Genomic DNA, 16,725 nt, shown 5'->3' with positions numbered 1-16,725 from the left:
GACATCCTGGTGGCACCTCAGGAGCTTCTGCCTCCGTGCCCACGGGCGATGACCCCACGGTCACTCGGGTGGGGACGGGGGGGTCCCTCCCGTTGTCCCCCCCACCGCAGACCCCTGACCTGGCCGTCCCCGTCCCTGTCCCCAGGGGATCAGATCGTCAGCGCCACCGTCTACTTCGACAAGCTGCAGTCGGGGGAGGCGGCGCAGCTGCTGCAGAGCATGGGCCAGCACACGCTGGGGCTGCGGCTGCAGCGCCGCGGCGACCGCTCGCCCCTGGCCGGACACGGCTGCGGCACGCTGGCCTTCGCGCCCGGCAGCCCCGAGGTCGTGCTGGTGAGTGAGGAGGAGGAGGAGGGGGAGGAAGGTGTGGGGAGGGTGGGGATGAGGCGGTGGAGAAGGGGGATGAGGATGAAGATAAGGATGAAGGTGATGAGGACGAGGATGGGGATGAGGATGAAGATGATGAAGATGAGGATGAGAATGGGGCAGGATGAGGATGGGGACAAGGATGAGGATGGGGACAAGGATGAGTAAGAGGACGAGGAGGAGGAGAATGGGGATGAGGATGAAGATGATGAAGGTGAGGATGGGAGAGGATGTGGATGAGAATGGTGGGGAGGATGAGGGGCATGAGGAGAAGGACAGGGATAAGGATGAGAATGGGGATGACGATGAGGATGGGCACAGGGAGGAAGCTCACCGGTGCCGTCTCCTCCGCAGAGCGGCGATGACGAGGAGTACCAGCGCATCTACACCACCAAAATCAAACCGCGGCTCAAGTCCGAGGAGGGGCCGGAGGCCGAGGCCGGGGGCACGCAGAGCAGAACCATCACGGTCACCCGCAAGGTCACCGCCTACACCGTGGACGTCACCAGCCACGACGGCGACCTCGGCGTCATCGGCGGCCCCGAGCTCGGCGCCGACATCCGAGTGGGGCCGGGGCACCCGCCCGAGACGCCTGAGGGGCTTCACCTGCGCACAGAGCCCCAGAGCCAAATTCCTGGTGGAGAAACTGGAAAATCCCTGCCGGGCTGGAAGGGCTCCGCCGCCTCGCCGGGCGCGCCCCGGATCGAGGCCAACGGACAGTTTGGAGAGCTGGATGGGTCATTCCACGTGTCCGGCGGCGCTCCGTGTCTGCAGGGGGAGCTCAGCGGCTCCTCGCCGCCCGTGGACGTGGGGAAGATCAAGATCCCGACGTTAAAAATCCCCAAATTCGGGGTCCAGGCCGGCGGCGAGGCTGCGGCCCCGCAGGTGGGCGCCGGGGCGGACGTCACCTGCTCGCCCGCACCGGACTTTTCGTCCCCGTCCGGCAAAGCCCCACAGGTGGACGTGGCGGTCAAAGGTGCCACCAAGGTCCCCTCCCCTCCTCTGGACGTCCCCGGCGTGGAGGCCCCGGCCCCGGACGGCGCCAAGGGGAAAATCAAAATCCCGCACTTGACCTTCCCCAAATTCACCGCGCAGGGTGACGGCGACAGCGTGGATGTCCCCAAGGGCGTGGCCGTGCCCGAGGTGGCCCTGGAAGGAGAATGGAAAGGCCCCACCTTCAAGAAGGTGGAAACGCCCCACATTTCACTGTCGGACGTGAACCTGAACCTGAGGGGCCCCAGAGGGGAAGGGGACCTCAAAGGACTCGGCCCCAAGGGGCTCCAGGTGGACGTGGCCGGGCCTGGGGGTGGCCTGAAGGGCGTGGAGATGGACATTGACGTGAAGGGGCTGAAGGGAGGAGTGGACGTGTCCGTGCCGAGCGTGGGGGCCGAATTGAGGGGGCCCCAGATGGACCTTAAAGGGCCCCAAATTGGGGTGGAGGTGCCCGGAGTGGACATCAAGGGCCCCGCAGTGAAGGTGCCCGAGATGAGCGTCAAGACCCCCCAAATCTCCGTGCCCGACGTCGATCTCAGCCTCAAAGGGCCCGGAGTGAAGGGAAATTTGGATGCTTCTGCCCCAAAACTGGAGGGGGAGCTGAAGACCCCCGGAGTGGACATCAAAGGCCCCAAAGTCGAGGTTGGGAGCCCCGAAATGGAGATCCAGGGGCCCGAGGGGAAACTGAGGTTCCCCAAGCTGAAAATGCCCAAATTTGGGGTGAAGGGAGAGACCCCCAGCGTCGACGTGACCCTTCCCAAAGGCAGTGTGGACGTCTCCTGCCCCAAGGTGGACGTCAGCGTCCCGAGCGTGGACATCAAGGGCCCCAAAGTGGACGTTGAAGCCCCCGACGTGGACATTCACGGCCCCGAGGGGAAATTCAAGATGCCCAAGTTCAAGATGCCCAAATTTGGGATGCCCGGGGTCAAGGCAGAAGGTCCCGAGCTGGACGTGAACCTCCCAAAGGGCGGCCTGGAGGTGTCCGGCCCCAAGGTGGACGTTGAGGCGCCGAGTTTGGACATCCAGGGGCCCGAAATGCACCTGAAGGCCCCCAAAATCTCCGTGCCGGACGTCGACCTGACCCTGAACGGTGCCAAGGTCAGCGGCGACCTGGACTTGTCCGTGCCGGGTTTGAAGGGCCCCGAGCTGGACGTCAAAGGCCCCAAAGTCGAGGTTGAAGCCCCGGATTTGGACATCCAAGGCCCCGAGGGCAAACTGAAGTTCCCCAAGCTGAAAATGCCCAAATTTGGGGTGAAGGGAGAGAGCCCCGACCTGGAGGTGACGCTCCCCAAGGGCGGAGTGGAGGTTTCGGGTCCCGGCATCGCCGTCGAGGTCCCCGGCGTGGAGCTGAAGGGCCCCAAGGTGAAGGTGCCCGAGGTGGGCTTCAAAACCCCCCAGATCTCCATGCCCGACATCGACCTGAACCTCAAAGGGCCCAAAGTCAAGGCAGATTTGGACGTTTCCACCCCAAAACTGGAAGGGGAGCTGAAAACCCCCGGGCTGGACCTCAAAGGCCCCAAAGTCGAGGTTGAAGCCCCGGATTTGGACGTCCAAGGCCCCGAGGGCAAACTGAAGTTCCCCAAGATGAAAATGCCCAAATTTGGGGTGAAGGGAGAGAGCCCCGACCTGGAGGTGACGCTCCCCAAGGGGCAGGTGGACGTTTCTGCCCCCAAGGTGGACATCGACGTCCCCAGCGTGGACGTGGAAGGGCCGGATGTCAAAGGGAAAGGCCTCAAGTTCAAAATGCCCGAACTCAACGTTCAGACCCCAAAACTCTCCATGCCAGACGTGGATCTGGGCTTGAAGGCCCCGAAACTGAAAGGGGACGTCGGAATTGCCGGGCTGAAGGGCCCAAAAATCGACGTGAAAGGCCCCAAAGTGGATGTGGAAAGTGCTACAATCGACGTGGAAGGTCCCAAGTTGGATGTGGAAGGTCCCAAGTTGGATGTTGACGTGCCCGAGGTGGACTTGGAATGTCCAGAAGGGAAGATGAAAGGCCCCAAATTCAAGATGCCGAAACTCAACATCAAATCCCCCAAAATCTCGATGCCGGACGTGGATTTGAACCTGAAGGGACACAAAGTGAAGGGAGAGGTGGACGTGTCCCTCCCCAAGGTCGAAGGTGACATCAAGGGGCCGAAGGTGGACGTGGAGGTCCCGGACGTGCACCTGGAGGGTCCAGAGGCCAAACTGAAAATGCCCAAAATGAAATTGCCTCATTTCAACGTGTCTGGCCCCAAAATGGAGGGGGCCGAGGTGGACGTGAGCCTGCCCAAAGGAGAGGTGGACGTCTCTGGGCCGGAGGTGGACATTGAGGGGCCGGAGGTGGACGTTGGAGGAGCGGAAGGAAAATGGAAAGGTCCCAAATTCCGGATGCCGAAGCTGAACATCAAACCCCACAAAATCTCCGTGCCGGATGTGGACCTGAACCTGAAGGGACCCAAAGTGAAGGGAGATGTGGACGTGTCCCTCCCCAAGGTGGAAGGGGAATTGAAAGCTCCAGAAGTGGACATAAAAGGGCCGAAAGTGGACGTGGAGGTGCCCGGTGTGGATCTGGAAGGCCCCGAGGGGAAGATCAAAGGCCCCAAGTTCAAGATGCCTGAGATGCACATCAAGACACAGAAGATCTCCGTGCCCGATGTGGACATCAACCTGAAGGGCCCCAAGGTCAAGGGCGACGTGGACGTGTCCCTCCCAAAGCTGGAGGGGGACCTGAAGGGCCCTGAAATTGACCTCAAGGGCCCCAAGGTGGACATTGAGGCACCCGATGTGGACATTCACGGGCCTGAGGGGAAATTCAAGATGCCCAAGTTCAAGATGCCCAAATTTGGGATGCCCGGGGTCAAAGCAGAAGGCCCCGAGGTGGACGTGAACCTCCCGACAGGAAACCTGGATGTGTCCGGCCCCAGGGTGGACGTTGAAGGTCCGGAGGTGGACGTGGAGCTGCCGGAGGGGAAGGTGAAGGGCCCCAAGTTCAAGATGCCCGAGATGCATTTTAAGACCCCCAAGATCTCCATGCCTGACATCGATTTGAATCTAAAGGGTCCAAAACTGAAGGGAGATGTGGATGTCTCTGTCCCCAAGCTCGAGGGTGACCTGAAAGGTCCTGAAATCGACATCAAGGGCCCCAAAGTGGACATTGAAGCACCCGACGTGGACATTCACGGCCCCGAGGGGAAATTCAAGATGCCCAAGTTCAAGATGCCCAAATTTGGGCTGAAGGGAGAAGGCCCCGAGGTCGACGTGAACCTCCCAAAGGGAGACCTGGATGTGTCCGGCCCCAAGGTGGACATTGAAGGCCCAGAGGTGGACGTGGAGCTGCCAGAGGGGAAGATCAAAGGCCCCAAGTTCAAGATGCCCGAGATGCACATCAAGGCCCCCAAAATCTCCATGCCCGATGTCGACTTCAACCTCAAAGGCCCCAAACTGAAGGGAGACATCGATGTTTCTGCTCCAAAGCTGGAAGGGGACCTGAAAGGTCCTGAAATTGACATCAAGGGCCCCAAAGTGGACGTTGATGTGCCTGACGTGGACATTCATGGGCCTGAGGGGAAATTCAAGATGCCCAAGTTCAAGATGCCCAAATTTGGGCTGAAGGGAGAAGGCCCCGAGGTTGACGTGAACCTCCCAAAGGGAGACCTGGATGTGTCCGGCCCCAAGGTGGACATTGAAGGCCCAGAGGTGGACGTGGAGCTGCCAGAGGGGAAGGTGAAGGGTCCCAAGTTCAAGATGCCCGAGATGCACTTCAAAACCCCCAAGATCTCCATGCCCGACATCGACCTCAACCTGAAGGGCCCCAAACTGAAGGGAGACGTCGATGTCTCTGTCCCTAAGCTGGAAGGGGACCTGAAATGTCCTGAAATCGACATCAAGGGCCCCAAAGTCGGTGTTGACCTGCCTGATGTTGAGCTGGAAGGTCCCGAGGGGAAGATCAAAGGCCCCAAGTTCAAGATGCCCGAGATGCACATCAAGGCCCCCAAGATCTCCATGCCCGACGTCGACTTCAACCTCAAAGGCCCCAAAGTGAAAGGTGACATCGATGTTTCTGCTCCAAAGCTGGAAGGGGATCTGAAGGGCCCCGAAATCGACATCAAGGGCCCCAAAGTGGACGTTGATGTACCCGACGTGGACATTCACGGGCCTGAGGGGAAATTCAAAAAGCCCAAATTCAAAATGCCCAAATTTGGGCTGAAGGGAGAAGGCCCCGAGGTCGACGTGAACCTCCCAAAGGGAGACCTGGATGTGTCTGGCCCCAAGGTGGACGTTGAGATGCCGAGTGTGGACATTGAGGGCCCAGAGGGGAAGGTGAAGGGCCCCAAGTTCAAGATGCCCGAGATGCACATCAAGGCCCCCAAGATCTCCATGCCCGACATCGACCTGAACCTGAAGGGCCCCAAAGTCAAGGGGGGTGTCGATGTCTCCGTCCCCAAACTGGAAGGTGACCTGAAGGGCCCAGAACTGGACATCAAGGGCCCCAAAGTGGACGTTGATGTGCCCGACGTGGACATTCACGGGCCTGAGGGAAAATTCAAGATGCCCAAGTTCAAGATGCCCAAATTTGGGCTGAAGGGAGAAGGCCCCGAGGTGGACGTGAACCTCCCGACAGGAAACCTTGATGTGTCCGGCCCCAAGGTGGATGTTGAAGGTCCAGAGGTGGGCGTGGAGCTGCCAGAGGGGAAGATCAAAGGCCCCAAGTTCAAGATGCCCGAGATGAACATCAAGGCCCCCAAGATCTCCATGCCCGACATCGACCTGAACCTGAAGGGCCCCAAAGTCAAGGGGGGTGTGGATGTCTCCGTCCCCAAATTGGAGGGCGGCCTGAAAGGTCCGGATGTGAACATTAAAGGTCCGAAGTTGGATGTGGACGTTCCTGATGTGGACGTTGAAGGGCCCGAGGGGAAGTGGAAGGGACCCAAGATCAAGATGCCTGAGATGAACATCAAGGCACCGAAATTTTCTCTGCCTGATGTTGACCTGAACTTGAAAGGTCCCAAACTCAAGGGAGACGTGGGCGTGTCTGCCCCAAAAATAGAAGGTGACGTGAAAGTGCCGGATCTGGAGTTGGAAGGACCCAAAGTGAACGTGGATGTCCCCGACATCGAAATGGAGGGCCCCGAGGGGAAGATCAAAGGCCCCAAGTTCAAGATGCCCGAGATGCACTTCAAGGCCCCCAAGATCTCCATGCCCGACTTTGATCTCAACCTGAAGGGCCCCAAAGTGAAGGGAGATGTGGATGTGTCCATCCCGAAAATTGAAGGAGATTTGAAGGCCCCAGATGTCGACATCAAAGGCCCCAAGGTCAATGTGGATCTCCCCGACGTCGACCTGGAGTGTCCTGAGGGGAAGCTGAAGGGCCCCAAGTTCAAGATGCCCGAGATGCACATCAAGGCCCCCAAGATCTCCATGCCCGACATCGACCTGAACCTGAAAGGCCCCAAACTAAAGGGGGATGTGGACATTTCTGCCCCCAAACTGGAAGGTGACCTGAAGGGCCCAGACGTGGATATCAAGGGTCCCAAACTGGACGTTGAAGCTCCCGACGTGAACATTGACCTGCCAGAGGGGAAGGTGAAGGGCCCCAAGTTCAAGATGCCCGAGATGCACTTCAAGGCCCCCAAGATCTCCATGCCCGACTTCGATCTCAACCTGAAGGGCCCCAAGGTCAAAGGTGACGTCGATGTGTCCATGCCAAAGCTCGAAGGGGACCTGAAAGGGCCGGAGGTGTCACTGAAAGGTCCAAAAGTGGATGTAGAGGTTCCCGACGTGGAGCTGGAGTGTCCAGAAGGGAAGATCAAAGGCCCCAAGTTCAAGATGCCTGAGATGCACATCAAGGCCCCCAAGATCTCCATGCCCGACTTTGATCTCAACTTGAAGGGCCCCAAAGTGAAGGGTGACGTCAATGTTTCTGCTCCCAAGCTGGAAGGGGACGTGAAGGGCCCTGAACTGGACATCAAAGGCCCCAAGATTGATGTTGACCTCCCCGACGTTGACCTGGAGTGTCCTGAGGGGAAACTGAAGGGCCCCAAGTTCAAGATGCCCGAGATGCACTTCAAAACCCCCAAGATCTCCATGCCCGACATCGACCTGAACCTGAAGGGGCCCAAACTGAAGGGAGACGTCGATGTCTCTGTTCCAAAGCTCGAGGGAGACCTGAAAGCCCCAGACGTTGACATCAAGGGCCCCAAAGTAAACGTGGACCTCCCCGATGTTGAGCTGGAGTGTCCAGAAGGGAAGATCAAAGGCCCCAAGTTCAAGATGCCCGAGATGCACATCAAGGCCCCCAAGATCTCCATGCCCAACGTCGACTTCAACCTCAAAGGCCCCAAAGTCAAGGGGGACATCGATGTCTCTGTCCCTAAACTGGAAGGTGACCTGAAAGCCCCAGAACTGGACATCAAGGGCCCCAAGGTGGACATTGAAGCACCCGACGTGGACATTCATGGGCCTGAGGGGAAATTCAAGATGCCCAAGTTCAAGATGCCCAAATTTGGGCTGAAGGGAGAAGGCCCCGAGGTCGACGTGAACCTCCCAAAGGGAGACCTGGATGTGTCCGGCCCCAGGGTGGACGTTGAGATGCCGAGTGTGGACATTGAGGGTCCAGAGGGGAAGGTGAAGGGCCCCAAGTTCAAGATGCCTGAGATGCATTTTAAGACTCCCAAGATCTCCATGCCCGACATCGACCTGAACCTGAAGGGCCCCAAAGTCAAGGGCGATGTCGATGTTTCCCTTCCCAAAGTGGAAGGGGATCTGAAGGGCCCTGAAATGGACATCAAAGGCCCCAAAGTCAACGTGGACCTCCCCGATGTTGAGCTGGAAAGTCCTGAGGGGAAGATCAAAGGCCCCAAGTTCAAGATGCCCGAGATGCACATCAAGGCCCCCAAGTTCTCCATGCCCGACGTCGACTTCAGCCTGAAGGGCCCCAAAGTGAAAGGAGACGTCGATGTGTCCCTCCCAAAGCTTGAGGGTGACCTGAAAGGGCCTGAACTGGACATCAAAGGCCCCACAGTCGACGTTGATGTGCCAGACGTGGACATTCACGGCCCTGAAGGGAAGATCAAGTTCCCCAAGTTCAAGATGCCCAAATTTGGGATGCCCGGGGTCAAGGCAGAAGGCCCCGAGGTGGACGTGAGCCTCCCGACAGGAAACCTGGATGTGTCCGGCCCCACGGTGGACATTGAAGGTCCGGAGGTGGACGTGGAGCTGCCAGAGGGGAAGGTGAAGGGCCCCAAGTTCAAGATGCCCGAGATGCACATCAAGGCCCCCAAGATCTCCATGCCTGATGTCGACTTCAGCCTCAAAGGCCCCAAACTGAAGGGAGATGTCGATGTTTCTGTTCCCAAACTTGAGGGTGATCTGAAAGCTCCAGACATCGACATCAAAGGCCCCAGAGTCAATGTCGATCTCCCCGACGTTGATTTGGAAGGTCCTGAGGGGAAGATCAAAGGCCCCAAGTTCAAGATGCCCGAGATGAACATCAAGGCCCCCAAGATCTCCATGCCCGACGTCGACTTCAGCCTGAAGGGCCCCAAAGTCAAGGGGGACATCGATGTCTCCGTCCCCAAGCTGGAAGGGGACCTGAAGGGCCCAGAACTGGACATCAAGGGCCCCAAGGTGGACATTGAAGCTCCTGACGTGGACATTCACGGCCCAGAAGGGAAGATCAAGTTCCCCAAGTTCAAGATGCCCAAATTTGGGATGCCCGGGGTCAAGGCAGAAGGCCCTGAGGTGGGCGTGAACCTCCCAAAGGGAGACCTGGATGTGTCCGGCCCCAATGTGGACATTGAAGGTCCGGAGGTGGACGTGGAGCTGCCAGAGGGGAAGATCAAAGGCCCCAAGTTCAAGATGCCCGAGATGCACATCAAGGCCCCCAAGATCTCCATGCCCGACGTCGACTTCAACCTCAAAGGCCCCAAACTGAAGGGAGACGTGGACGTGTCCCTTCCAAAGCTGGAAGGTGACCTGAAAGCCCCGGACATCGACATCAAAGGCCCCAATGTCAACGTGGACCTGCCTGATGTTGAGCTGGAAGGTCCCGAGGGGAAGATCAAAGGCCCCAAGTTCAAGATGCCCGAGATGCACATCAAGGCCCCCAAGATCTCCATGCCCGACGTCGACTTCAGCCTGAAGGGCCCCAAAGTCAAGGGGGATGTCGATGTCTCTGTCCCAAAGCTGGAGGGTGACCTGAAAGCTCCCGAAATTGACCTCCAGGGCCCCAAAGTGGACATTGAAGCTCCTGACGTGGACATTCACGGCCCAGAAGGGAAGATCAAAATGCCCAAGTTCAAGATGCCCAAATTCGGCTTTTCTGGGCCCAAAGTGGAAGGCCCTGAGGTGGACGTGAACCTCCCCGAGGCCGAGGTCAACATTTCGGGTCCAAAAGTCGACGTTTCCGTCCCCGACCTGGACATTGAGGGCCCCGAAGGGAAACTGAAGGGCCCCAAGTTCAAGACGCCGGAGCTGCAGTTCAACGTGCCCAAGATCTCCATGCCCGACATCGACCTGAACCTGAAAGGCCCCAAACTGAAAGGTGACCTCGATGCTTCTCTTCCCAAGGTCGAGGGAGAGCTGAAAGGCCCCAAAGTGGACATCAAGGGGCCGGAGCTTGAGCTGGAGGGGCCAAAGGTTGACCTGGAAGGAAAAGCTAAAAAATCCAGGTTTAAACTTCCCAAGTTTGGCTTTTCTGGCCCAAAGGTTCAAAGCCCCGAGGTGGATGTGAAGCTTAAAAAACCTGAGGTGGAGCTGTCAGGCCCAAAAGTCGAGGTCCAGGCTCCGGATTTGGACGTGCAGGGAAAATCCAAGGGCTCCAAATTCAAAATGCCTTTTCTGAACATTTCTTCCCCCAAAGTCTCGATGCCGGACGTGGAGCTGAACCTGAAGGGCCACAAAATGAAGGGGGAGTTTGACCTGTCCACCCCCAAACTGGAAGGGGAGCTGAAAGGTCCTGAGGTGGACGTCAAGGGCCCCAAGGTCAACATCGAGGCCCCCGATGTGGACGTTCACGGCCCGGAGGGGAAGATCAAAATGCCCAAGTTCAAAATGCCCAAATTTGGTGTTCCTGGGTTTAAAGGGGAGGGGCCAGAGGTGGACGTGAACCTGCCAACAGGAGAGCTGGACGTGTCCGGTCCTAAAGTGGACATTGAAGGTCCGGAGTTGGACATTGAGGGGCCGGAGGGGAAGATCAAAGGCCCCAAGTTCAAGATGCCCGAGATGAACATCAAAGCCCCCAAAATCTCCATGCCCGACATCGACCTCAACCTGAAGGGCCCCAAAGTGAAGGGGGACGTGGACGTGTCCCTGCCCCAGGTGGACCTGAAAGGACCCAAGGTGGACGTGGAAGTTCCCGACGTCGATGTAGAAGGTCCGAAAGGGAAAATCAAAGGCCCCAAATTCAAAATGCCCGAGATGAACATCAAAGCTCCCAACCTCTCCATGCCGGACCTGGACCTCAACCTGAAGGGCCCCAAGGTCAGAGGGGGGGTGGAAGTCGATCTGTCGGCGCCAAAAATCGAAGGGGACCTGAGCTTGCCGGATGTCGACATCAAAGGCCCCAAGGTGGACATGGAAGGTCCGGAGGTGGACATTGACCTACCAGAGGGGAAGGTGAAGGGCCCCAAGTTCAAGATGCCCGAGATGCACATCAAGGCCCCCAAGATCTCCATGCCCGACGTCGACTTCAACCTCAAAGGACCCAAACTGAAGGGTGACATCGATGTTTCTGCTCCAAAGCTGGAAGGGGACTTGAAGGGCCCCGAAATCGACATCAAGGGCCCCAAAGTGGACGTTGATGTGCCCGATGTGGACATTCATGGGCCTGAGGGGAAATTCAAGATGCCCAAGTTCAAGATGCCCAAATTTGGGCTGAAGGGAGAAGGCCCCGAGGTGGACGTGAACCTCCCGACAGGAAACCTGGATGTGTCCGGCCCCAGGGTGGACGTTGAAGGTCCGGAGGTGGACGTGGAGCTGCCAGAGGGGAAGATCAAAGGCCCCAAGTTCAAGATGCCCGAGATGCACTTCAAAACCCCTAAGATCTCCATGCCCGACATCGACCTGAACCTGAAGGGCCCCAAATTGAAGGGGGATGTTGATGTTTCCCTTCCCAAAGTGGAAGGGGACCTGAAATGTCCTGAAATTGACATCAAAGGCCCCAAAGTCGATGTTGACCTGCCTGATGTTGAGCTGGAAGGTCCCGAGGGGAAAATCAAAGGCCCCAAGTTCAAGATGCCCGAGATGAACATCAAGGCCCCCAAGATCTCCATGCCAGACTTCGATCTCAACCTGAAGGGCCCCAAAATGAAGGGAGATGTGGATGTGTCACTGCCGAGTGTGGAAGGAGACCTGACAGGGCCGAAGGTGGACGTGAAAGGCCCCGAATTCGATGTTTCTGCCCCAGATGTTCAAATCGAAGGCCCCGAAGGGAAGATCAAAGGCCCCAAGTTCAAGATGCCCGAGATGAACATCAAGGCCCCCAAGATCTCCATGCCTGACTTTGACCTTAACCTGAAGGGCCCCAAAGTGAAAGGTGACATTGATGTTTCTGCTCCAAAGCTGGAAGGGGACCTGAAAGGTCCCGAACTTGACATCAAAGGCCCCAAACTCGATGTTGACCTGCCTGATGTTGAGCTGGAAGGTCCTGAGGGGAAGATCAAAGGCCCCAAGTTCAAGATGCCCGAGATGCACATCAAGGCCCCCAAGATCTCCATGCCCGACGTCGACTTCAACCTCAAAGGACCCAAACTAAAGGGCGATGTGGACGTGTCCCTTCCCAAAGCTGGAAGGTGACCTGAAGGGCCCTGAAATCGACATCAAGGGCCCCAAGGTGGACGTTGATGTGCCCGACGTGGACATTCACGGGCCTGAGGGAAAATTCAAGATGCCCAAGTTCAAGATGCCCAAATTTGGGCTGAAGGGAGAAGGCCCCGAGGTGGACGTGAACCTCCCGACAGGAAACCTGGATGTGTCCGGCCCCAAGGTGGACGTTGAAGGTCCAGAGGTGGACGTGGAGCTGCCAGAGGGGAAGGTGAAGGGCCCCAAGTTCAAGATGCCCGAGATGCACATCAAGGCCCCCAAGATCTCCATGCCCGACGTCGACCTCAACCTGAAGGGCCCCAAACTGAAGGGGGATGTTGATGTTTCCCTTCCCAAAGTGGAAGGGGACCTGAAAGCCCCAGACATCGACATCAAAGGCCCCAAAGTCGATGTCGATCTCCCTAATGTTGAGCTGGAAGGTCCCGAGGGGAAAATCAAAGGTCCCAAGTTCAAGATGCCCGAGATGCACATCAAGGCCCCCAAGATCTCCATGCCCGACGTCGACTTCAGCCTGAAGGGCCCCAAAGTCAAGGGGGACATCGATGTCTCCGTCCCCAAGCTGGAAGGGGACCTGAAGGGCCCAGAACTGGACATCAAGGGCCCCAAGGTGGACATTGAAGCTCCTGACGTGGACATTCACGGCCCTGAAGGGAAGATCAAGTTCCCCAAGTTCAAGATGCCCAAATTTGGGATGCCTGGGGTCAAGGCAGAAGGCCCCGAGGTGGACGTGAACCTCCCGACAGGAAACCTGGATGTGTCCGGCCCCAAGGTGGACATTGAAGGTCCGGAGGTGGACGTGGAGCTGCCAGAGGGGAAGGTGAAGGGCCCCAAGTTCAAGATGCCCGAGATGCACATCAAGGCCCCCAAGATCTCCATGCCTGACATCGACCTGAACCTGAAGGGCCCCAAGGTCAAAGGTGACGTGGACGTGTCCCTGCCCGCTGTGGAAGGAGAGCTGAAAGGGCCCGAGGTCAACGTCACTGCCCCCGACGTTGCCATCGACAGCCCCGAGGGCAAATTCAAGCTGCCCAAGTTCAAGATGCCCAAATTCTCCATGCCTGGGTTCAAAGGGGACGGGGTGGACGCTGACCTGGCCCTCCCCAAGGGCGACGTGTCCATTTCGGGCCCCAGCGTGGATGTGGAGGCTCCTGAGCTGAGCGTGGAGGGCAAAGTCAAAGGTCCCAAATTTTCCATGCCCGAGATGCACATCAAGGCCCCCAAGATCTCCATGCCCGACGTCGACTTCAACCTGAAGGGTCCCAAAGTGAAGGGAGACGTCGACGTCTCCCTCCCAAAGCTTGAGGGTGACCTGAAAGCCCCCGACATCGACATCAAGGGCCCCAAAGTCAATGTCGATCTCCCTGATGTTGATTTGGAAGGTCCTGAGGGGAAGATCAAAGGCCCCAAGTTCAAGATGCCCGAGATGCACATCAAGGCCCCCAAGATCTCCATGCCCGACGTCGACTTCAGCCTGAAGGGCCCCAAAGTCAAGGGGGACATCGACGTCTCTGTCCCCAAGCTGGAGGGGAACCTGCAGTGCCCAGATGTCGACCTCAAGGGCCCCAAGGTGGACATTCAGGCGCCGGACGTGACCCTGGAGGGGCCCAAGGTCAAGATGCCCGAAATTCACGTCAAGACCCCCCAGATCTCCATGCCTGACATCGACCTGAACCTGAAGGGCCTGAAGGTCAAAGGTGACGCCGACCTGCACGGCCCCAAGCTCGAGGGGGGTCTGAAGGGCCCCGAGGTCGACATCAAAGGCCCCAAAGTCGACATTGAGGGCCCGGCGGTCGACGTCGATGGTCTGGAGGGGAAAGTGAAGCTGCCCAAAATGAAAATGCCCAAATTTGGCTTGAAGGGCGAAGGTCCCGACGTGGACGTGAACTTGCGGAAGGCCGAGGTGGATCTGTCTGGCCCCAAGGTCGATGTCAGCCTGCCAGAGGTCAACGTTGAAGGTCTGGAGGGCAAAGTGAAAGGTCCTAAACTGAAAATGCCCGAAATGCACGTGAACGTCCCCAAAATCTCCATGCCCGAGATAGACTTGAGCTTGAAGGGCCACAAAACCAAGGGCGGCTTTGACATTTCCACCCCAAAGGTGGAAGGTCACCTGAAAGGCCCCGAGGTCGACCTCAAAGGCCCAGAACTGGGGGTCAAAGGCCCTGAAGTTGACGTTGAATGTCCTGACCTGAGCGTCGAGGTCCCAGAAGCCAACATCAAAGGTCCCAAGTTTAAGAAGTCCAAATTTGGGTTCGGAATGAAAAGCCCCAAGGCGGAGGTGGATTTACCAGAGGCGGAGCTGAACGTGGAGTCACCTGAGGCCCACCTGTCCGGGAAGGGCAAGAAGAGCAAGTTCAAGATGCCCAAAATCCACATGAGCGGCCCCAAAGTGAAGGGGAAGAAGGGGACGTTTGACGTCAACGCGGCGGGGGCCGAGCTGGACGCGGAGCTCAGCAGCGCCGGCCCCGACGTCGCCGTCGGGGGCAACGCCGCCATGAAGTCCCCCAAAGGCAAGAAACCCATGTTTGGCAAGATCTCCTTCCCGGACGTGGAATTCGACCTCAAATCGCACAAATTCCGCGGGGAGGCCTCGGTGGGGGTCCCGAAAGTCGAGGGCGACCTGGAGGTCAAGGGCGACCTCAAGGGCCCGAGCCTCAGCGCCGATGTCGAAGCTCCTGACGTGAACCTGAAAAGCCCGAAATTGAAACTCCCCGGGGTGCAGGTGGGCGCGGGGGAGGTGAAAATCGGGGGGGACCTGAAGGGCCCCGGCATCGACGTCGACGTTGGCGTGAAAGGACCAAAAGTGAAGGGTGAAGTTGGCATTGCCGGAGCACAACTGGAAGGTCCCGAGGTGAACCTGGGATGGCCCAAGGGGGGGAAAACGGGTTTGGGGCTGGAAATGCCGGACGTGAGCTCGGAGGTGGACGTGAAGCTCAAAGGGCCCCAAATCTCCAGACCTGAGGTGGAGGTGAACCTGAAAGGACCAAAATTAAAGGGAGATTTGGACATTTCGGGCTCGGCGGAAGGTCCTGGCCTCGCCCTGGACGCGCCCAGCCTGGACCTCGGCGGCCTGGGGGGGAAGGTGAAGCTGCCCACGGTGAAGCCCCCGACGCTGGAGGTCCAGGGGGGCGTCCCCTGCTCCGTCCAGTCCCCGGGGGCCACCCTGGACCTCAAGGGGCCCTCGCTGGACGTCTCCGGCCCAGATTTGGATGTCAGCGCCAAAGGACCAAAGTTGAAAGGAGACGTCGGCGTCAAATCCCCCCAGGTGTCGGCAGAGGAGTCCGGCTTCGAGATTTTGGGGGGCACCATCAAGCTGCCGTCGCTGAAGCTGCCCCAGTTCAGCATCTCCAGCCCCGGCGTGGACGGGGGGGACGCGGGGGTCACTCTGGAGGGCCCCCAGGTCAAGGGGGGGCTGAAGGGGCTGGAGGGCCCCGAGGTGGAGCTGAAAGGGCCGAAAATCTCCGCGCCGGACGTTGACCTGAGGCTGAAAGGACCAAACGTGGACGTGGCCGGAGACATCAAAGGGCCGAAGGTCAGCATGGAAGCCCCTCACGGAGGGGTGGGCGTCCACCTGGAGGCTCCGGCCCTGGGGGCGTCCGGCTCGGGATCGAACGTCAACGTGAAAGGGCCGAAGGTGAAAGGCGGGGCCGAGGTGACGCCGCCGTCGGTCGGCGCCGGTTCCGGAGGCTTCCACGCCTCCTGCCCCAAGGCGGGCACCGAGGGCGGCCAGGTCAAGGTGTCCTTCCCCAAGCTGCGGATGCCGAAGTTCGTCTTCTCGGAGCCCGAGGCCAAGGGCCGCGAGGTCGGCGTGGACGTCGACTTCCCCGGCGCCGACGCGGCCGAGCCGGAGCCGGACGAGGCCGAGGCGCGGCTGAAGAAATCCAAGCTCAAGATGCCCAAATTCAACTTCTCCAAGCAGAAAGGCCGGGCCGGCGGCGTCGGCGGCACCCCGGGGTCCCCCGAGGCGGCGTCGGGCTCGGCGTCCGGCTCCAAGGGCGACCTCAAGAGCTCCAAGGCCAGCCTGGGCCCGGCCGAGGGCGAGCCGGAGGCCGAGGCGCCGGCGGCCAAGGCCAAGTTCTCGCTGTTCCGCAGCAAGAAACCGCGGCCGCGCTCGTCGTCCTTCAGCGACGAGCACTCGGCCGAGGCGGACGGCGCCCGGCAGCCCAAGGGCAAATTCGGGACCTTCGGGGGCATCGGCTCCAAGGCCAAGGGCTGCTACGAGGTGACGGCCGGCCACGAGGACGGGGGGCGCGCGCCGGGGTCCCCCGAGGGCCGCCTGTCCTCCTCGTCCTCCTCGGAGGGCGTGGCCCGCGCCGGGATCCGCGTGCCCGGGCTGGAGCTGGCCGTGGGCAGGCGCAAGGAGTGACCGGCAGCGAGCCCAGCTGTACATAGGCCTGCACCCAGGGACCCCCGCGTGTACAGAGGGGGGGAGGGGCTGGGGGTCCCCCCCAGGTTTTGGGATTTTGGGGTTCCCCCCCCCGTGCTCAGAGCTTCATTTTTTTCTCTCTCAATTTATCTTTTTTTTTTTTTTTTTTTTTGATATTTTTATTGGGGTTTGTTTTG

The 16,725-nt window shown here is 59.1% G+C and overlaps 1 protein-coding gene across 1 annotated transcript; it reads left to right on the top strand.

Annotated features, from left to right (window-relative positions):
- The first annotated feature begins 38 nt into the window (after positions 1–38).
- On the top strand, positions 39–16,707 carry AHNAK (AHNAK nucleoprotein). The gene is given in 3 exon segments (XM_038126525.1): positions 39–333; positions 721–12,120; positions 12,122–16,707. Coding segments are annotated over 3 exon segments (16,092 nt in total). The 5' UTR covers positions 39–48; the 3' UTR covers positions 16,529–16,707.
- Positions 16,708–16,725: the final 18 nt, after the last annotated feature.

The sequence above is a fragment of the Motacilla alba genome, unplaced genomic scaffold, assembly GCF_015832195.1.
Source record: "Motacilla alba alba isolate MOTALB_02 unplaced genomic scaffold, Motacilla_alba_V1.0_pri HiC_scaffold_35, whole genome shotgun sequence".
Lineage (NCBI taxonomy): Eukaryota > Metazoa > Chordata > Aves > Passeriformes > Motacillidae > Motacilla > Motacilla alba.
The sequence above is the reverse complement of the archived record's forward strand: the minus strand, read 5'-3'. Positions and strand labels throughout refer to the sequence as shown.